This window comes from Capricornis sumatraensis, chromosome 12 (genome assembly GCF_032405125.1).
Source record: "Capricornis sumatraensis isolate serow.1 chromosome 12, serow.2, whole genome shotgun sequence".
NCBI lineage: Eukaryota > Metazoa > Chordata > Mammalia > Artiodactyla > Bovidae > Capricornis > Capricornis sumatraensis.
In genome coordinates, this window is record NC_091080.1 from 85,706,880 (window position 1) to 85,729,814 (window position 22,935).

The window sequence follows — 22,935 nt, forward strand, 5'->3', positions numbered from 1 at the left end:
ATCTCGGGATGGGAACAAGGACGGCACGTTCCTTCACAACAGTCCACCGCAGAACAGAGCAGAGAAGGAACGTTCTTTCAGGACCACAGGTTCTCAGAGAAGGGCAGGAGCAGTCAGGCAGAAGGGCGAGCTGGTCTTGCAGGTATGGGATACTCTCTTTGGGGACATCCCGAATTAGGACACTTACTCACTGTCCTGCTTGGACCGAGTAGCTTCTGGCTACAATTTGTCTGGAGAAAGAGACAAGCATGGACTTTGCTGCTCCTCCTTGCTGTGTGAGCCCAAAGCCTAGTACAGATACCTTCTTTCTTTGCATTCTGGAAGTGAAGACATCCCACGGCTCCCAGGATGAGGACCCAATCCTTTACCTGAACTACAAGGTCTCAGAGGTCTGACACATTTTTTTCATTTATTTTTTAAAACTAGCTTTATTTATTGGAGTATAATTGTTTTACAATGTTGCATTAGTTTCTGAGGTACAATAACCTTAATCAACTATATGTATACATATATCCCCTCCCTCGTGAGTACCCCTCCCTCTCCCCCACGCCATCCCTCTTGGGCATCACAGAGCGCCACGCTGCGCTCCCTGTGCTCCGCTCCCCCATGCCATCCCTCGAGGGCATCACAGAGTGCCACGCTGCGCTCCCTGTGCTCCGCTCCCCCATGCCACCCCTCGAGGGCATCACAGAGTGCCACGCTGCGCTCCCTGTGCTCTGCTCCCCCATGCCATCCCTCGAGGGCATCACAGAGTGCCATGCTGAGCTCCCTGTGCTCCGCTCCCCCATGCCACCCCTCGAGGGCATCAGAGCACCACGCTGCGCTCCCTGTACTCCGCACCCCCATGCCACCCCTCGAGGGCATCACAGAGTGCCACGCTGAGCTCCGTGTACTCCGCACCCCCATGCCACCCCTCGAGGGCATCACAGAGCGCCATGGTGAGCTCCCCGTGCTGCGCAGTGGAGAAGTGTCACGCGTGGTAGTGGATTTAAGTCAGGGCTACTCTCTCATTCGTCCCCCTCTCCCTTTCCCACCTAGTGTCCATAAGTCCGTTCTCTGCCTCTCTATTCCTGCCCTGAAAATAGGTTCATCAGTACCATCTTTCTAGATTTCATATATATCAGTTCAGTTCAGTCTCTCAGTCTTGTCTGATTCTTTGCGACCCCATGGACTGCACCACGCCAGGCCTCCCTGTCCATCACCAACTCCTGGAGTTTACCCAAACTTATGTGCATAGAGTTGGTGATGCCATCCAGCCATCTCATCCTCTGTCATTCCCTTCTCCTCCTGCCCTCAATCTCTCCCAGCATCAGGGTCTTTTCAAATGAGTCAGCTCTTCGCATGAGGTGGCCAAAGTCTTGGAGTTTCAGCTCCAACATCAGTCCTTTGAATGAACACCCAGGACTGATCTCCTTTAGGATGGACTGGTTGGATCTCCTTGCAGTCCAAGGGACTCTCAAGAGTCTTCTCCAACACCACAGTTCAAAAGCATCAAATCTTCGGCGCTCAGCTTTCTTCACAGTCCAACTCTCACATCCATACATGACCACTGGAAAAACCATAGCCTTGACTGGATGGACCTTTGTTGGCAAAGTAATGTCTCTGCTTTTTAGTATGCTGTCTAGGTTGGCCATAACTTTCATATATATATATTAAAAAAAAAAAAAAAAACAAACCAATATTTGCTCTTCTCCTTCTGAGTTACTTCACTCTATGACAAGTCTGATGCCTTCTCACCCAACCAGATCTGGTGCCACGTTCCCCTGCCCACTTCGACCTTGTCACATTGTCTAAACCACTGAACTCTCCCGTCATAGGGGAAGCTGCCTGGAATGTTCTACCTTCACCATATAGGCTGAACCCAGTCATCACTCCCCGGGGGGATGCCTTCCAGAATCTCTCTGATGAAGTCGTCATGAACCGCCCTGTGTCATCACAGGGACACAGGTCTCCCCATCGCCCTCACTGTAGCTGTGATTCTCATTGACTGGTAGCATTTGATGAATACAGGTCTGAAGTTCCAGGCTGTGAGGTTCTTGACAGTGGTACCATCTTTGTCTTGCCCATGACATTCTTCTCAATTCCTGGCATAGTGACTTGCAGCTCTTTAACGCTCTGAACCATCTGTCATGTAAGGAAATGAGTCTGGGTGACTCAGAGCCCACCTGGCCTTGGCACAGCCCCTGATGCTGAAGGTAACAACTGTTTTGAGGACACCCAGTATCTTTCTGAGCACAGAAATCCCGTCCTAAAGCAAGGTCTGGACAGAAATAGGACTGGAAACAGGATTACCTGAACTGAAATTACTGACTAAAATAAACTTCAGTGATGTGCTTACCAGGAGGGCAAAGTGAAGGACCACCCAGACAACACCCAGTGATGTCACCAGCAGATCGTACCGATTTCTTCTGCTTTGCCAGAAGCCAGCAGGTGACATTGCTATGATCTTCATCGTAACCTGGGGAAAAGCAGTGAAGATGGTGAGCTGAGGCTGAGTGTTCAGCAGCACATATTTAAATGTACTAACTTGAAGCACATTATATTTTAAAGGATGTAGAAACCAAAGAGAAGTCTTTATTACTGATGCGTCTGGGTATATACGTGTGTGTGTGTTTATATATAAACAGGTTCCCCTGGTGGCTCAGTGGTAAAGTATCCGCCTGCCAAGGTTTTGTCCCTGAGTCAGGAAGATCCCCTGGAGAAGGAAGAGGCAACCCACTCCCGTATTCTTGTCTGGGGAATTCCATGGACAGAGGAGCCTGGCAGGCTACAGGGCATGGGGTTGCAAAGAGTTGGACACAACTTAGCGGGTAAATAACGACAACAAATATATATACAAATACACACTGCTGCTGCTGCTGCTGCTAAGTCGCTTCAGTTGTGTCCGACTCTGTGTGACCCCATAGATGGCAGCCCACCAGGCTCCCCCGTCCCTGGAATTCTCCAGGAAAGAACACTGGAGTGGGTTGCCATTTCCTTCTCCAATGCATGACAGTGAGAAGTGAAAGTGAAATCACTCAGTCATGTCCGACTCTTAGCGACTCCATGGACCGCAGCCTACCAGGCTCCTCCATCCATGGGATTTGCCAGGCAAGAGTACTGGAGTGGGTTGCCATTGCCTTCTCCGATAAATACACACATATATGCAAATCTATATTCTCCACATTCTTTTCTCCTTGTTTTATGACTAGTTCTGATAGCAGGACATTTTTCTTCCTCAAGTAAAAGGCCATAGATTTGGGGAAACATCAATTGGTACAGGTTGAAAAAAAAATCTGCTTGTTTTTCAAAGAGGACTGCATTGGAAACTGATGTGATGTGGGTCATGTATTCAAATAATCTTGCCTGGGCCAACTCCCTTCACCACCACATTGCAATTTGAGTCCCTGAATGATGGTGGTTTGTGCTGTTCACTGTAATTATTGGAACTCACCTAACTAAACAGGCTGATGTTCAGATACAACAATCAACAGCAGTCAGCAATTCTTGTAGTTAGAAAAAAATGGAAATATAAAGTGAAGTGTTTGTTCAAGTTAGAACAGCCTAAGAAGGAAATATTCTAAGAGCATGACGTTCCCTTCCCCCCAAGAGGACTTCAAAAGGCAGGGAACACACAGCAGAAAGGAAGTGCCCCTGAAGGAGGAGACTGTTGAGAAGGTGCACTGTGGACCCCAGCTCCAGCTGACCCAGGACTCTACCTCCAGAACAAAGATGAACGTGAAGACGACCGACATCGTGGCCAGAGGGACAGTCACCGGGTCCTCGACGTCCCACTGGAACAGAAACAGCACGCAGGTCTGCGTCCGCATCCACCAACACGGGAGCACTCGCCCCTCCTCCTCCCGTCTGAACACAATTGTGAATTTTTACTTTTTATAAATGCAGACTGTAACTGGACATGGCTGCCTGAAACGTTCTTGGACCCACCGATGAGTAAACAATTTCACTCCCAGGGTCTTTAGGGGTGCAATAAAGTACCTTGACAGACAGCAACACCGACTGGGCCAGGACCAGTAATGCGATTGTCCTCTTAAAAAATGGATGCTGGGTTATGTCGTACATCTTAGCTCTAAAACCATCATTATCTGAAACAGAAAGGTTTAGGCAAGGGCCTTTCAGACATAGGTCACATTTACATTCTTGCCCTTCATTTTTCTTTAATGCTCATCTTAAAACCCATTACATTTTTTTTTTCCTCCTACACTTCAATCTCTTGCAAAGTGTTTTTCAGGAATGGCTGGGTCTGAATATTTAAAACGACGGTGCATGAAGCCGTCTGTATTGGAAGGAGAAGCGCATAATTCAATTTCTGTCAGTTTAATACATTTCACTCACGTGTTTAAAAGGCAAGCACAAATATATTTTATTTAAAAATTCATTTTTTTCATTAAGGCTTATCCTGAGAGCACTGAAGCATGGCCTTTGGGTGGTTGATTTTAATAGCCTACGGAGAGATCTGTAGTTTGGAGCCTGTTTCTATGTTAACTTATGCAGAACCGCCTAGTGGCCTCGCGATTATTATTTTAATTGAAATCTTAGACTCCTGGGGAATCACGAACACTAGTGCCCAACATGAATAAAATCAGAGCATCTTTGATACCCGGGCGAGGTGGCAGATGAAGAGGCTGTGCTATCTTCAGTCGACTCTTCAAATCTTCCCATCTTCTCTGATCTACAGTCAGCAGAGCCGTCCCCTTAATAAACAAAGGAAAGCAGAGAGAGACCCTTTGTCATGTGCTCCATGCCAAGGACACTGCAAATGGGCTGCTGCTACTACCAGGATGGATGTGGGTTTAAGACAGAGACATTCTTCCAGTACCGTGGTGGCTGGACAAACATGGTCATTCCAGAAAGGAAGGGTTGTGGGATTAGCGAACATTCAGCAGCCTTCAGCTGGCATCTTTGAACATGTATGAGACTCAGGTTTGGGAAAAATCTAAAGAAGGTTTTCGACATGATTATATTTCCAAAAAGGGGTACTTATTCTAACAGTGCTTAGTTCCCTTCCCTTTCGTTGGAGAAAATGCTGCAGCAACATGACAGCTTGTTAAAGCTTCTGCTTTTGGTTAAGGCTATTGTGTCTTTTGAGAAATCATTCTGATATACGCCATCGTGAGACTTCATTTTTAAGTGGTTTGAGGTCAGAGAATTTAGATCTTTAAGAAATTAGCACTGCGACCACCGATTAATGAGATCGAATATTGTTATGTAACAGAGCACTTTTTACAATGCACATGAATTTCTTATGTCACATTTCATTACATTATATTATAAAGACAGAAGTGTAATTTAAGAACCTCTGGAGGAGGGCATGGCAACCCACTCCAGGATTCTTGCCTAGAGAATCCCTCGGAGAAAGGAGCCTGGCTGGCTGCAGTCTACAGGGTTGCAAAGAATCGGACATGACTGAAGGGATTGAGCACTCATGCATAATTTAAGAAACTGGGAAAAACACCTCCCCACTCCCAGCGAGCTTTACCTGACACCAGGCTAACTGCCTGAGGGGTACTCTTCTCACTGCATTTTCAGACTTTTGACTCTTATGTATGCATACATATATAAAAACGTGTTTGTTTTTGAAAACGTGTTTGAATTTTAAAAATTATGTAATGCAGTTTTGTTTTTATCTTCATTGAACGTTACGTTTTCCTTACAACTAGATACTAGATCTGATTCGTTTATGTTAACCGCTCACATCGTATCCCACTGTACAAATCTGTCAGAAGTTATCATTTTAGGTTTACTGACTATCAACAATGCTGCCGTGAACACGTGTACTGTCTCACGGGAAACGTCTTGTTCTGTGCTAAATCTCCAAGAGAGGAACTGCTGGGGCCTGGAAGTTTATGTATTTCCATATTTACCAGAGATTTCCAAAAGAGCAATAATCAACAACATTGGTTTCAATCTACAAGTGTTCCCATTTCCTTATATTCTGGCCCATACTTGACTTTATCAGATATTTTAATTTAGAAATTTGATGAGTGTGAAATGTATCTGATATAGCTTTAATATTAATGAGATGAAACATTTTAATATGTATAAATGGTGAGTCCCATGTGTTCCTTTGAGAATTGCCTGTTCATATTCTTTGCTCATTTTTGTATTTGGATATTACTGTTGATGTCTTGTAGAAATTCTTAATCTATCCTGGATACTAATCTTTTGTCAGGGATGTGAATTATAAATATTTCCTCAGCTTTATTTTTTTTAAATTTTGCTTAATATGTCCTTTATCATTCAGAAACTTTTCCTTTTATATAATCTGACCTGCAATTTTTTTTTTCTATATGCATTTTACTCTGTGGTTAATGTCAAGAACTCTACAACTATTCCACGGTCAAAAGCAGATTCTCCATGGTTTAAAAATGGTTTAAATTTTGCTTTTCATAGTTGGGTCTTTCATAGATCTGGAATTCATTTTTGAGTACGCTGTAAGGTAGGAATCTCAGTTTCTGAGATCTAGACAGTCAGTCAATGACCGCAGCATCACTGTGGGCAGTCTTATCTTCGCCACTGACTCCTGCTACTTCTGTTTCATATACACATGGGTCTCTCCTAGGGCTCTGTGCTCTATTCTGTAAGCCTAACTTTCTACCCCTGTAATGTTAGGGGAAGCACACTGATTGAAACCGCCCACCCTGGCCAGGCACCATAGTAACCATTTGCATGAGTTGTTTTATGACAGGAGATCCTGATAAGGAATATGGAACTAATAAGCCACCACCAACTGGAAGAGTTCGGGAAAGGTCTATAGGAGACACCGCATGTCCGTCCACTTCCCAGAATCCCTCTCGCTAGCATCCGTCTTGGCTGAGTGATGCGTGCGCCAGCCACCAGGAAAGACTCTGAATTAGAACGATTGGTCAAAGACCACCCAGAAGCTAGTCCCATCACCATAAAACCCGACATTGTGAGCCACGCGGCAGAGCAGTTCTCCTGGGTTCCCTTACCCTACTGCTCTCCACCTGGGTGCCCTTTCCCATAAAATCTCTTGCTTCGTCAGCACATCTGTCTCCTCGGACAATTCATTTCTGAGTGTTAGACAAGAGCCCAGTTTTGGGCCCTGGAAGGGGTCTGCCTTCCTGCAACAGTAACAGTGACAACACTATTTTACTTACCATAGCTTGCTTTTCCCCATTTTTGTTCATGCTTACCTCTGCACAAGGCATATCAATCTGATTTATTGTAACAAAGCAGCTTCTACCATTCTTGGGCTTTTCTGTAAGTTACTTTGGGTTCAATGCCATTAACTTCTGTTCTTATTTTTGTTATTTTCTTCCTCTCATTTTCTTCTATCTCACTTTGTTACTCTGGTTATAATTTATTGATTTGTATATTTGGCACATTAATATCTGATATTTCTCTAACATGTACATGTAAGTACATTTCTATCTAATTACTGATTTATATATACCTTGTCAGTTTTCATGTTATTTTATAAACAATTTATATAAATGCTTTGAGATTTTCTATCACAAAAAACAATCTTTCCTAAAAGGTTCACATAATTGAGAAATTTACATCTCTAATGAACTGATCATGTTTTTAATGTCTGTTACACAGTTTCTTCCATTTTCCCCTTTTCCTAAGAACCCATCTGAGCTGACATCCACTCTCCGTTCTCTCAGGCCAAGAGGTTTCTTTCTTTTTTCCTTCTGAACATCAATACAGCCAAGACCTCTCGTTATTCTGCTTACTTCAGCCATTCCTCTAAGTTCAAGGGCTGCAATTAATTATGCACCTGCCTTCACTCACTGGGTATTTGATGTTGTTTCATTTATGTCACTGAATTGAACTGAATTCGTCTGCAATCAGATCTGCTCAGAGGGCCTGGGAAGGTGTTCTGGGCAAGCAGTCCCTAATGTGTCAACTGACTCATTAACTTCAGCCTGAGTTTTGGAATTCTCAGTGCCTGCTCCCTGGCATGGCTCAAAGGCATCTAAAAAGATCCATTGTCCTCTTTCCATGTGATATTAAATGGAACACACGGTAGGGCTTAAAGAAACTCATTTATGAATGTGGGAACGTAAAACAGGGGGCTGGGCCAAATGATCTCTATTTCTCTCTCTCTCTAAATTCCATGTTTCCATGAGCTGGAGTATCACTGGAGGCTAGAGAGGAGATTTTCAAGTGGTAGGCACCCTTTGAAAGGCAGAAAGAAATGACATCCTCATTAGGCACACATCAAAGGTGGCAACTGGCTGAGTTGCTGGTACCACACACGTGGAGAGCCTGGGGGGACGTGAATGAGACAGTCCCACGTGCAGCGATGCAAACCAAAGGGCCCTGATGTGAAGGCATGCAAACCGGTCCCGGCTATGAGTGATAAGGAACGGCCTGGTGCGAGGCAGGTAAGTCTAGCTTTAATTCAATGCAGAGCAACAGGAGACATTTTCACACCCTTGAACGACCTGTCGGTAATGGGCTGACATGTAATGGGCCCCACTGCTGAATCCTGGCCCCATCGTCTACTTCTTCCAAACCCCTACACAATGATTTCACCCCTGTAGTCTGCATTTTAGAGTTGTGAGACTCGAGACATGCCCATGGAAAACCTCAGTGCGTGATTCCGGAGGAAGATCCACCCTAATCGAACAGAGGGCATCGCAGCCACGTCCAGAAGAATGACAGGCAATGTTTCTCCCAAACTCTTTTTGCCAGGAAACTACACTTGCTGTTTTCCTTTTGTGAGCTCTTGTACCGCTCATTAGAGCTGCTAGGAACTCAGCACGCATCCCGAACTCATAAAGGATGCAACGTTTTCTGTGAAATCAGACAAATCTTCCTTTTATCGTAGGAATTAGGATTTCAAAACTTCTATTGCAAGTCCCCACCCACACCCATCAAAATTCTGAGTTCACCTACTGACTCACCAAGAAGCATCCAATTTGCATTTTGTGAAAGTAGTATTACCTGCAATCAGTGCATGGTTTCAGCTATTGTATTTTAATAACTCGCCTGGCAGCCTTTCAATTTGGACAATAGGAGATGAGCTTTCTCAGTCCTAGGCAAATTAATAACACCCTTACCAAAAGAGAAGATTTTGCAAGAGAATCCTGCTCTCAAATACTGTGCCTGAAAGGCAGCAATGAGGTAGCTTGTAAAATAGTTATGGAGATTATTTACACCAGTCACATCACAATTAAAGGTGACTTCATGCGGGGTATGAAAAACAGGACTCAAAGTGAGCTGCTAGGAAAGAATAAACCCTGCGGAATTCAAACCAAGAATTCTTACCTTGTTTTCATTGAAATTAGCAATAACCACTCCAACAAAAAGGGTCAGTCCAATCATGCAACCCAGGAATACAAAAACATGAATATAGATTCCATGCATCTGTATAAATGAAAAAAAAATACTGTTATCCGTCAAAGCCAATGAAAGCAGCTGTGGTCTCGTTCAAAGGATTCCAGTGAGTGCTTACCGGCCCCACACGATGAATAATAACGTCCCTCACTTCCACCCAGCCTTTCAAGGACAGAACTTCAAACAATGCCAGCATTGCATTGCCCACGTTGTCAAAGTTAAAGTTCCGAGGATTTGCCCTGTGGGTCAGAAAGAGGAATTTTCCCCATGATATTCTGCTGAGAAGCACTCTGAGGCAGTATCTATAACTCTCCACTCTTGGGTGCAACGTGTACCTGGCACTTGGAAGGGGGGCTAGGTGATGTTTGATTACTAATTCATAACAATGCATCAGCATGTTAGAATTTATTATGTACTTAATTATTAGGTAATGGGGAGGTGTTCTCAACCCCAAAGGACAAAACACTCTGTGACTACTAGCTCCAGAGGGTCTGCAATGCTTTGGGCTAGTCCTGATTATACCGGGGACCGGTTAGAGCTTGTGCAGGAAAGCCTTACAAAGGGGCGCTGGAGTCTGGATGTGAATTTTGGAATAGTTTTACATTAGAAAACCTTTCTAAAAGCATAGATTACAAATTCTGCTGTTAGTACAGAAAGTGTAAAATGAGTTGAGTTTGGCCACTTGATTTTATTCTTCGTCATCACGGGAGCAGCAAGCTGTGACCTAGCGGTGCTTTGAGGGTCCTGGGGGTGGTATGGAGCCTGTGGACTTTATCTCTCATTAACTCCGAGAGACTCAACAGACACTACTTACAGACCCCAGTGTTGTTTACACCCGCAGTTAACGTCTGATTTCTAAAACTATTTGGCCCCTCTATTCTAGGTGTGTGTGGGGGCATTCTGGACAATGTCTCATTTCCTGTTTATCTGACACTTTTCTCACTAATATCTCTACTACACTGCATTCCCCACCCCCACCCCCACCCCCTATTCATTACAGGTCTTAGCCAACAGTTTCATTAGCAGAAGAAAATTTTAGTGTTTTTTCCCCTTTTCTGAGGTTATTTTAAATAATTAAAATATTTAGACAACTACACGCTTGAAAATCCTGACTACTGTCACATTTCCTGGATTTGATGAATTGAGCTCAGGATGACTGAATTGAGTAGACCAACTGAAGCCTAGCTCGACTATATTTTGATAATTTTTCTTTTTTGCTAGCACATTTATCAAAAGTTAACCTTCATAGGAGGCCAACACTCTTGGGGGAATCTGGTTTAGTATTTTTCTACCAGAGACAGTCATGAGATATACTTTTATAAGTTTTTTTTTTTATGCTAAATATGTGGGAATCTAAAAAGAAAACATAAAACTGAGACTGACTTGTTTTTAAAGGTTTAGAGCTGATTAGTATATCAGCTTTTTTTCTATGTAGTAAAAAAGAGAGAAAAAAAGCCCCACTCAGAAATACACATTTTGGGATTCTGATTTGTACTTTTTAAGTATGAAAGTACAGGCATATTCTCTTAGATTTTTCCAACACTCTTTTCTTTTGGGCGTTTCAATTAAATTTAATATATTTTATAGCAGACAGGAGCTGTAAGGATTCTACAGACGCCAGAATTTTCTTGAATAAGGATTTGGAAACACACACACACACACACAACAAAGTGAATCAGCTCTCGGATCTGATGTCCAACTTTCTTACCCATCCATTTTCTTTATGTAAGAAGTGCTTTCTAAGCTGAATTTGCAACAGCTCAAGCTACTTTTATATTCTAAATCTTTTAGAAGTCAGAATATGTTAAAATATACTTTTAGGCTAAAACAAGAAAAATAAAATGGAAGATCATAGATTTAAATCATTGGAAGACTAAATAACATTTAAAAAGTCTCAGTTTCAATCATATAAGCTATCTGTTTATGCTGTGTTCCTGATACTAAAATTAGAAAGTTTGAGACCTCACCAACAGAGGACTTCAACAAATCCCAAGCACAATCCATTATTGTCAGTTTTTCTGCAGTCCTTTTGTTTTCTTTCCTGGTTAATTTCTAAAGGCTTATAATCCCCTGATGTTGGGAAAGACTGAAGGCAAGAGCAGAAGTCAACAGAGGATGAGATGGTTGGATGGCATCATGGACTTAACAGACATGAGTTTGAGCAAACTCCAGGAGATAGTGAAGGACAGGGAAGCCTGGTGTGCTGTAGTCCCCGGGGTTACAAGGAATTGGACACGACTTAGCGACTAAACAACAGCAAATCTTGTCCATCCAATTCAGGAAATGAAGAATCAGTCCTGACTCACAATCTGGTCAGTTTTGTAACCCCTGGTGACAAATGCTCCAAGGATCCCAGGTCATGATAAGGAGACTTGTTCTCCCCTGGGAAGATGGAGATGCCTTGGAGGAGAGGAATTTAGCCTCTGCCCTGGGATCTGAAGGTGCAGCGCATGGTACTGTCCAGAACGGCACCTGGTATCTGCCACATCTCTGCCTTTTACTCTAAAGACATCCGAAACTTGCACTTCTTGGAATGCAGGCTTCTATTTTTTGCCTTGCTCTTTGGTAACAGCCCTTTGAATTCACGCAGCCTGCAACCCTCTAACCTCTGCCTCGCCCTTCCCTCCCACCTGCCCGTGGCTCCTCCCCCTTCCACCTGCCTAATTCCTATCCACCCTTCAGGAGTGAACTGAGTGTCTTCTCTTTTCGGTCCTTCTCCTTGGTCCAATCATGCTCTGGGTTAGGTGCTTCTCCTGCCACTGCCACTGGACCCTTCGCCCTGGAATCAAAGGCTGATACACCTGCCTTTTATTATCTTTAGCCTGATAATCAGCTAGAGAAACTGAAAAGTTAAACCTCGGGACCTCCCTGGTGGTCCCGTGGTTAAGAATCCGCCTGCCAGTGCGGGGAACACGTGTTCGATCTCTGATCCGGGAAGATCCCGCATGCCGCGGTGTTTCTGAGACCCTTCGCCACAACTACGGAACCCACGTGCTTAGAGCCCGTGCTCTGCAACGAGAGGTCCATGCCTCGCAACTCGAGAAAGCGCCCGTGCGGCAAGGAAGACCCAGCACAGCCAAAAAGAGCTAAATCAACAATGAAAAATACAAACAAAACTTAAGCCTCAAGGCCCCTCCTTGGCCAAGGCCCCTTCTAAGATTCAGGAAGGGCCGGGGAAGTGAGTTTGCATACGCACATGTTTCTGTTAAATTTAACAGAGCAACACTGTTTTACACTCTTTTTCTTAGAGTGCATACCCAAATTGTTGGAGGCTTAGACTCCAGAGACATCTGATCTCTTTCTCCTAGAATATATCACCGTGTGATCTGAAATTGCCTAGAGGTAAACTTCTGGTGAACTTCAGGTGAATTTAGGGGCTTATTTATGCAGCATTAAAACCTCAGCATATCGTATTAAACTATTTTAATTTTATTTCCTGTTCTCCACTAGACTTCAAGGTTTTAAGGGTCGAAAATCATTGCTTGTCCCCAGTGACAGCATAGTACCTGGAGAAGAGTAAACAATAAATACATTTATTGCAAAACTGAGGACTTTGTTGACTTCTCTTTCATGCATTTCATTTTCCTAAATCCCAGATCTCTGCTTACAACAAAATATACAATATTTATAATATATATGTTTAATCCTTTTCACCAAGGTAATTTTTATCTCATCAAGTCCAAGTGATTCAGAAGAAGATGAATGTATTCCTCTGAAGAGAGAATGCAGAAACCAGACTGCCTCCTGAATTAGCTACTGCATATTTATATCCTAATTATAATTATCAAAACATTCCTCTAGGCCAATTCTGAGATATAAGTTATTTTCTTAATCATAAATTAGCCAATATAAAATTACAAAAATTACAGCTGCTAACTCTTGATGAGATTATCAGAGAAAGAAAATATGTGAAAACTTTAACGGTTACAAGTTGACATTTATTTGATGAAAGATTTATATTTCGCTAAAACTCACCCAAGTTGTTATATTCTGAACAAATGGGAAAAACTATTGTGATAATGTTCAAGAGATGTCTCTCTGTTTATGCTTTTAAAATGTCATTGATCTTGAAGTCCTTAATAGTAACTTGCATAAAACATTACATTTCAATTAGCTGATTTTAAAATCATAGAGAGCTGGTTTTATGGAACAAGGTGAACACCATAGGGTACGACCAGAAATGGCTTACTCTTCTCCCAATACTACCTTTCAGTGTATTATATTCCCTTCCTGACATCTTACATGGATGCTTGTTAAGTCACTTGAGTCATGTCCAACTCTGTGACCGCATGGATGTAGCTCATCAGGCTCCTCTGTCCATGGGACTTTCCAGGGAAGAATACTGGAGTGGGTTGCCATTTCCTCCTCCAGGAGGTCTTCCTGACCCAGGGATCTAATCCACGACCCCTGCATTGGCAGGCAGGTCCTTTACCGCTCAGGGAGATTCTAAAAAATTTTTGGCCACTTTTCACTATATGATGAGCCTCAGTCTAAAATTCCTACTCCATTCAAACCTGTACCAGGATCCTACTCTCAGCAGCTCAAGCCTGACATGTGGTCTGAAGAGAGAAAATGAAGGTCGGCCACTCTGGTCTACTCCCCCCATATGGTGACACCCGGTTCTTACAAGACGGGGTGGGATTAGCTGGACTTAGAGACGTGGGGTCCTGTCTTGTGTATCTGACTCTGCTGGCCTCTGTCCCTGGGCCCTTTCTTCTCAGCAGTCACTGTTCTTTCACGGAGCTCATTTTTGTGTTCCCAAGAAATATTCCACGTTTTAATCGTAAACCTGGTCCTTTAACACCTGTCCTACGTACAGATGCTGGACGAATTTTGTTCTGGACGACCGGATAAAACATCTGAGTCACCTTTCCTGGCCTCCTGTCTCCCTCATCACCATCCCCCAACTTAGGAAGATTCCTTTACAAGGCTTTTTTTTCCCCCCCAAATACAAACCAACCACCCGAGTTCACACCCCAACCACCTCCTGTATCCAGCTTTTGTACTCAGGGCCACCATCCGCCTGCCCTCATCACCCCACTGCCAGGGACCAGAGCACTCTGGATGAATCTCTGCTCCAGACCCAGGTGGCACTAGTGGTAAAGAACCTGCCTGCCAAGGCAGGAGACTCAAGAGACAGGGGTTTGATCTCTGGGTTGGGAGGAGGAAATGGCAACCCACTCCAGTATTCTTGCCTGGAGAATCTCATGGACAGAGGAGCCTACAGTCCACGGAGTGGCAAAGAGTCAGAGACGACTGAAGCAACTTAGCATGCAAGCATGCATGCCCCAGAGCCCCTGAGACTACTCAGCCTGCTGGCCCTGCCTCACATGTCCCGTCCCAGGGAAGCCACAACAAGGGCTCCCTGCCCCAGCTCTCCCCATCTCTCTGCCTGCCGATTCACCCGGTGCTTCCCCACGTGGTCCCCTGTGATGTCCTATGCCCCTCCCCCGCTACACCAGGAACTATAAGTAGCAAACTATCTTTTCTTTTTCTTTTTGATGTGCATCATTTTCAAAGTCGTTATTGAATTCGTTACCATATTGTTTCTGCCTGATGTTTTAGTTCTTTTTGGCCCTGAGTCAGGTGGGATTTTAGCTCCCCAGTCAGGGACCGAGTCTGCACCCCCTGCATTGGCAGGAGGAGAGCCAGCCCCTGGACCACCAGGGAAGTCCCGAACTATCTTTCCAGGGGTAATTCTCTCTTGATCTGTTGGCTTTACTAATATCTCAATATTCTTTTGTTTTAAGTAATGAGTTTATTATTGCGATTTGATTTTGGCTGTGCTAGGTCAGGCTTTTCTCCAGTTGCGGCAGGCAGGGTTACTCTCCGGTTGCCGTGCAGAGGCTGCTCACTGCGGCGGCTTCTCTTGCAGGGGAGCAGCGGCCCTAGGGCACACGGGCTTCCCTGGTTGCAGCGCAGGGGCTCAGCGGTGTGATGCACAGGCACACGGCCCTGTGCAGCAGGCTTCCAGCAAGAAGGCTCAGGTCAGGCGGCCCTCCTGCAGGGATGACGCGGATCTGGATCTCCAGAAACACCAGACTACTCGGTCCTGCCAGCTGGCGAGAAGCAGCTTGCCCACAAGAGCCTCCCTTCTTGCCGTGCCAATCTCTGATAGCAGCTGGTCCTCCCGGGGGTGCTCACTGGACCTGGGTGGGGAGCACCCACCACCTTTCCCCAACGGTGATGGGAGCTGAAGCCACAGCACTCTCTGCTCTTGACTTCTTTCACTACCATGACGTCATCTTTGAGTGCAGGGGTTTCCTTTACAGAAGCTGGATAATGGAGGTGGAGAATGTTTTAGTAAGTTCTCCTGGGATTGAGCTAGTTGGTCTTTTTTAAAACGTCAGAATACTTTATCTTCTAGTGACCTCAGCCTGAGACTTTAGCCAAAATTCCAAAACAGCAGGGGCAAAAACAAAAACAAAAACTGATGTCCTGATATAAATAAATTATTTAAGGTATAATAATGAGTTTTAATCTCACAACAAAATAAACGTTTTGTGCTTCTTTAATTTTTTATGGTAATGTAAATTAGACGGCTTTTCTAGTTAACACTGGGATAAAGATATTCCCATGTGCTATATACTTCTCTAACCATGCTCAAGCCTTATATCCAAAATTAATCTCTTTTCCCATAGTTCTCTGGTATTAGAAAAAACCAATATAAATTGTATTGAATTGTTTATGAAGGTGAATTTCATATTATAGGAATGCCAAAGCAGGTAATGATGAGTCCTAAGGGTACAACTGGGTGAAACGCTATTCCTTTTAAAGGGTTTTGACATTTAGTGGAGAATATCAATTGGACAAAAGCAGAGCAGTTGCTCTGGTTCACTCATTATTCTAAGAGATAAAAATGAAATAAAGAGAAAACAGATAAGGATTTAAAAGGAAAAATGAAGTTGACAGAGCCCTCAGTGTATCAGTGAAGCAGATTGAGAGATCCCATTCATAGTTGCTAGGAAAATGGATGAGAACAAAGGTACCAGATACTTCCGGCTTTTATGTAAATGCTTTAAAAACTTATTTTTAAAAAAAACAATTTTTTTTTAGAGAGATACAATCATGTTACTGATTATTCCCTTCCAGGGTTTCAATAACAAAATCCTTCAAAGTAAATGGGTTTTAAAATTGAACTAGCTTTATGATTCAGGCTTCTCTACAACTGTTATCAGAACATCACATCTTCCTTAAAGATATGATGTCAGGATGAGGTTAGTTTTGATTTGATTAACATTATTAAAAATTTTTAAATTGGTTTAATTAAAAATTAATATCTGAACAAGTTTGATGGAAAATCTTTTTTCTTTGAAGCCTCACTAATTTTTAAAATCTTTATTTATTTATTTTTATTGAAGTAAGGTTGATTTACAATGTTGTTAGTTTCAGGTGTACAGCAAAGTGATTTATATATATATATAGCATATATATTTTCTATATTTTACATATAATTCTATATAAAATATTTCCTATATATTCTTTATATAATTCTATCTATAATATATTCTATATGTAATTCTCTCTATATAGAATATACATATTCTTTTCCAGGTTTTTTTCTATTATAGCTATTATAAGATATTGAATATAGTTCCCGGTGCTCTACATACAGCAGGTCCTTGTTATTTATCTATTTTATATATAGTAGCGTGTATCTGTTAATTCCAAACTTCTAATTTATCCTTTCCTCCCTTTTCGCCTTTGGTACCCATAAGCTGGTTTTCTATGCCTGTGAGTTTATTCCTGGTTTGTAAATAAGTTCATTTGTATTATTCAGTTAGATTCTACAGTTGAGTGATATTACATGTTACTTGTCTTTCTCTGTCTGACTTATTTTGCTTAGTACAATAATCTCTAGGTTCATCCACGTTGCTGCAAATGGCATTATTTCCTTCTTTTCTATAAGTCTCACTAATTTTTAAAGTATGAATTCAGATACATACTTTAAGGTATTGGAAAGATTTTGCAGTGATTTCATTAGTTTCACGAAGCAATCTGGGACTTAAGTGTATTACTTGCTCTCTTATTTATTTTCGTTTTGCGTCCGACTGTAATCCAATGCTTTGCCTTGCATTACTTTTAAGTCACTCTTTACTTTCAGTTTCATGCCATATTATGCTGCTTTAAAACCTTATACTATAGATACCTACATATAACATGGATAGACCAAGAAGGCATTATGCTAAGTGAATGTATCAGACAGAGAAAGACAAATACTGCATACTATCACTTATACGTGGACTCCAAAAGAGCAAAACAGAACACCACCACTGACCCCCAATGAAAGTCATAGGAAAAAGAGATCAGACTCATGACTACCAGAGGCAGGGATGGCTGGGCGGGGCAGGGAGTGGAGGAAGGTGGGCAGAGGTACAAACTTCCAGTTTTAAGGTAAATAAATACTAGGGATGTAATGTACAATATGGGGACTATAGTTAACACTGCTGTATGATACAGAAGGAAGCTGTTAAGAGACTAGATCCTGAGTTCTCATCACAAAGAGAATTTTTTCTTTTTCTTTCTATTAAGTCTATATGAGATGAAAAGTAAAGTGAAAGATGCTCAGTCATGTCCAACTCTTTGCGACCCCATGGACTGTACAGTCCATGGAATTCTCCAGACCAGAATACTGGAGTGGGTAGCCTTTCCCTTCTCCAGGGGGTCTTCCCAACCCAGGCATCGAACCCAGGTCTCCCTCATTGCAGGTGGATTCTTTACCAGCTGAGCCACAAGGGAAGCCCATATGAGATGATGGATGTTAATTAAACCTATTGTGGCAATCATTTTACAATACATGTAAATCAAACCATCATACTGTATGCCTTCAGCTTATGTAGTGACATGTGGCAATTATTTCTCAATAAAACTGGGGCGGGAAACCCTGATGCTGGCAAATATGGCATTTTTCAGGATATTTTTCTGATATGCTTACCAAACACGGGGCACCCAAAATCCAGGTTTTTTCTCTCCAGGTCTTAATTTTAAATTTAAGTTCTTGGACACACTCACATTAATTCTGAATATTCCATTACAATCTTCCTAAAACAGGGGGAAAAAAAATAAAAGGATGAAGAGAGGAATCTGGTTAGAAAATGAATTCAGAAAAGATAAAAGATCCGCAACACTTTTTAGACAGAACAACAGAGGTCTTTTATCTAACAACACAGATGTGCACAGTGACTCAACTAGTAGTGATAAAGACTTCAGAAATAAGCAGGTGAAAGTCGATGCTGAGACTGTTTAGCAAGTGGCCAGTATTAATAAGTGAACTGACATTCTTCCAAGGAGAGATACAAATAGCCAATGAGCACATGAAAAGATGCTCCGCATCATTAGTCATGAAAGTGAAAGTCGCTCAGTCGTGTCCAACTCTTTGCAACCCCATGGACTATACAGTCCGTGGAATTCTCCAGGCCAGAATACTCGAGTGGGTAGCCTTTTCCTTCTCCAGGCGATCTTCCCAACCCAGGGACTGAACCAGGGTCACCTGCATTGCAGGTGGATTCTTTACCATCTGAGCTATGAGGGAAGCCCCCATTAGCCATGAGGGAAATTCAAATCAAAACCACAATGGAAAACCATTTCCTACTCACAAAGGAGGCTGTAATCAGGAAGTCAAACAATGACAAGCTTTGATGAGGACGAGCAGAAATTCTAATCCTTATACTAGAATTCTCAAACACTGCTGGTGGGGATGGGAACTGGCGCAGCCACTTTGGAAAATAGTGTGGCAGGTCCTTAAATGATTAAACTGAGAGCTACCGTATGAACCAGAAACTCTTCTCTTAGACATCTACCCAAGAGAAATGAAACATATATCCACATACAAATTTGTACATGAGTGTTTATATCATTATCATCATAAACAGCATTCTTCATAGTTGCCCAGTGGTGAAAACAATTCACGTGTCCATCAGTGAACAAATTCATAAACACATGTGGTATATCCACACAATGGAATATAACTCAGCCATAGGAATGATACAGTACTGACAGATGCTACACTATGGATGAATGCTGAAGATACGATGCCAAGTGAAAGAAGCCAGCCATCAGACATCACATGTTACACGATTCCAGCTGGAACCATGGCGTCAACAGCACAAGCTTCATGGCCTTTAAATGAGAGTTGTATGATCCAAATGTTGGGGGTATGTAGTTTCCTCTTTTCCTTGAGCTTGTCTCTTCTTTTACAGAAGTGAATGGAAGATCCAAGGCAGAACTTGGATACCCCCTTCAACCACACGGCTCACTTGACCTTGGCGTCTTATGTGAGGACTAGAAAAGAACTCGTTCTGTTACAAAGACCTAGACCGTGCTTCACTACACCGATTTCTTTTCAGTTGTTCTGCTGGCTCTCAAAGGCCTTTGTAAAGGCTAAGCTTTCTTAGACTTTCCTTCTGAGCTCTCCACAAAGGCCTCATTGTTCTGGGAAAAAGGATACATGCCTCGTGGTATCTGTGTGTCTGTCCGTCCACCGTGTGTCCTTGACCCCTATACAAGTCACCACATTTTGAGCTGGTGATAAGTAGACAGTGTAAAATCACAAGGCTCTTAGGCCATTATTATTCTACTGAGTCATCCAAGATTTCTACAGGATTCATCTTGAAATGTAGTTATTATCTTTCTGGCCTCTATTCAGGGTGGACCGAAAATAACCCTGCCTTCCTTACATGAGCCCATGGACTAATGCATCAGCTCATTATTACTGCCTTCGTTTAGCCTGTTTGGTACACCATGACCTTTTTACCATGTTTCTTTTAGGTCTTCTCATGTTTATCAAAGTTCCCAGAACCTCTGGGGAGCAGATTTAAATGAAGCAGAAACCTTGTGAAACAACTTAAGGTCTGCCTGACCTTAGCCTGTCTCTTCTGCTACGCCTCTTCCTGAAAATCTCGTTTACATGACTGATAACGTATCTGGACAAAGATGTTACCTGTATCTTATAACGATTTGAGAGCTATTAAGCTTTATGATTGCTGTTTACTTGCTAAGTTGTGTCTGACTCTTTGCAACCCCATGGACTGCATCAAGCCAGGCTTCCCCGTCCTGCACTATCTCCCAGAGTTTGGTCAAACTCATGTCCATTGAGTCGGTGATGCCATTCAACCATATCATCCTCTGTTGCCCTCTTCTCCTCCTGCCCTCAATCCTTCCCAGAATCAGGGTCTTTTTCAATAAGTCATCTCTTTGAAACAGGTGGCCAATGTATTGCACTTCAGCTTCAGCATCAGTCCTTCCAATGAATATTCAGGGTTGATTTCCTTTAGGATTGATTGGCTTGATCTCCTTGCTGTCCAAGGGACTCTAATAAGCCTTCTCCAACACCACAGTTTGAAGACATCAATTCAGTGCTCAGCCTTGTTTATTGTCCAGCTCTCACATCTGTACATGACTACTGGAAAAACCATAGCTTTGACCATATGGACCTTTGCTGGCAAAATGATGTCTCTGCTTTATAAGGTGCTGTTTAGGTTTGTCATAGCTTTTCTTCCAAGGAGCAAGCGTCTTTTAATTTCATGGCTGAGAGTCAGTAAGCTTTATAATCAGAAGTCTCAAAATGTAACAGTGGTTACAGTAATATAAAATCTATATTAGATAGCCATATTTGCTGGAAATATGGAAATAAGTAGTACAGTCAGCTCTGATAACACATTTTAATGGACTTAAGGCATTATTTTACCTAGATGGAAGAGGGAATACTCTTGCTAGTTTATACATCAGCAGAACTGGGTTCACTCCATTAACCTACTTGTAATAGCTGGCAGGATTCTAAGAGAATGGGACAGAGGGCCGTGCAGCAGAGATTGGCTAATTATTAACCAAATTCTACCCTCTTGTCTACAGAATACACCACTCAACTACACACCATAGGTTCCCTTCAGCCCAGGGAGGCTACACCTTTTCCAGTGGAACATGGGGAGCAGGGAAGTCAGAGGTGCTACTCCCAGGCACTGCCCATTGTCCTCCAAGACATGGTTTTCTGTTCCTAACTGCCAGCTACACAGAGAAGTCTTTGAAGACGGCAAAGGGTGGGGACACAGGACAGAAGAAACATGAGACCTGGCATCGTCATCAGGAGGGCAGCTGTCTGAATTATTCAATATGCAACACATTCATTTCATTACGTTCAGCTACTGACATACGGGGGCTGTTCCAGCTTTCTCCCAGAACATCGGCCAAGGAAAGAGAAAGAAACGAGTAGAGGGAATTCTCTGGCAGTCCAGCGGTTAAGACTCAGTGCTTCCACTGCTGGAGGTCCAGGTTCAATCCCCGGTTGGTGAACTAAGGCTCCACAAGCCTTGTGTCAAGGCCAAAATAGAAAAGAGCAGAGTCAAGAGCATTCGACCTTGGGTCTTAGTTGTTTTCATGGGGGAGACTGTGGGAAGCAAAGAGATAATGCGGGGTCCTAACTTCCTAATGGAGGGATGGATAAGTCACAAGAGGGGGCCTGGAAGTCAAACTTTGCCTTTTATATTGGGGGAGGGGGTTGCTGTTTGCTAATATGAGTGTCAGGTCACTGCAGAGGCAGGATTCAGTTAGGGAAGAACTAAAGGAAAGTTTTCACATGGAATCTGGGGTGTCTACACCAAAGACATCAATAGTGGCTGGACTCTGGAATAGGTGAGGAGAGTAGGATTGAGAGTCGGATTGAGGAGGACGCACTTGAGATGCGTTTTCATCTTATAAACCTTCACCCACCAGAAGAGACACACCTCTGCAAAGGGAGTCCATGGAAAGAGTATCCTTAGAGTTCTGTTCTCATGGGAGCCTCTGCACATGGTTACCCAGGGATGGTAAACGTCCCGGATTTTCATCCCCAAAGACAGAAAGGACATCTTACCCTTCTAATAATGTTTGGATCATTGCATTTGGCCAGTTTTCCAGCAAAAAGTTGAACTCCAAAACTTGCAAAAACGAGCATTAAGGTCAGCAAGAGAATGGAGACCTGAAAGAAATGGGTGAGATAGCAAATCTCTTCATAATATGTTTATAAAACGATAGGTTTGGTTTGAGCACTGATACGAACAGGACTTTTCAGAAAACATGGGACAATATTCAGTCTTTGGATGTTATCTTTTAATGTCTCCCCCACAGGTCATTCAATTAACCTGACTGTAACGTTAACAAGAGGAAATTAACAGGTTTGGCATTTTTAGGATAAAAACACATGACTTTCACATAAGAACACAGGCTAAGGTATTTTTGATATGAGTTGGACCATTCTGATTTTGAAATCAACACGTTGCTTTATTTTATTGAATGGAACAAAGGAAAAACGGTGAAATAATTCTTGTTTTCCCCATTTCCTCAAAATGGATTCATATGTCTGCTAGCAGAGCCTAAGTAGAGGGACTGTGGCTTCGCTTTCTTGGGGGCCCCAGAGCTGAGGGCGTGCGAAGGTCCCGCACACAGAGGGTGTGAGATCACACATTCTTGAACAGCAAATCTGGTGGTTGGCTGCCGCGCCCTCTGCTGGATGACTGTTTTGGTCTCAGCAGAGAAAGAGGCAAACATAGTGAACACACCACTCATCTGTGCTGGCTGAATCATCCAAACAGATCTCTTAAAGATACCAAAATTACGCAGAGCCGTTCTCTGGATCAAGACTCAAACAGACCA

At 42.9% G+C, this 22,935-nt stretch overlaps 1 protein-coding gene across 2 annotated transcripts in view; it reads right to left on the reverse strand.

The window, feature by feature from the left end:
* The window catches only part of NALCN (sodium leak channel, non-selective), a 280,814-nt gene that overhangs the window by 19,714 nt on the left and 238,165 nt on the right, over positions 1 to 22,935 (reverse strand). For both annotated transcript variants that reach the window (XM_068984391.1, XM_068984390.1), the window contains 8 exons: positions 22,157 to 22,261; positions 18,245 to 18,351; positions 9,428 to 9,548; positions 9,241 to 9,339; positions 4,601 to 4,694; positions 3,979 to 4,085; positions 3,699 to 3,773; positions 2,339 to 2,458 (listed from right to left, as the gene is read on the reverse strand). In XM_068984391.1, the coding sequence (XP_068840492.1) occupies positions 2,339 to 2,458; positions 3,699 to 3,773; positions 3,979 to 4,085; positions 4,601 to 4,694; positions 9,241 to 9,339; positions 9,428 to 9,548; positions 18,245 to 18,351; positions 22,157 to 22,261 (828 nt within the window). The remainder of the gene's footprint in view (positions 1 to 2,338; positions 2,459 to 3,698; positions 3,774 to 3,978; positions 4,086 to 4,600; positions 4,695 to 9,240; positions 9,340 to 9,427; positions 9,549 to 18,244; positions 18,352 to 22,156; positions 22,262 to 22,935) is intronic.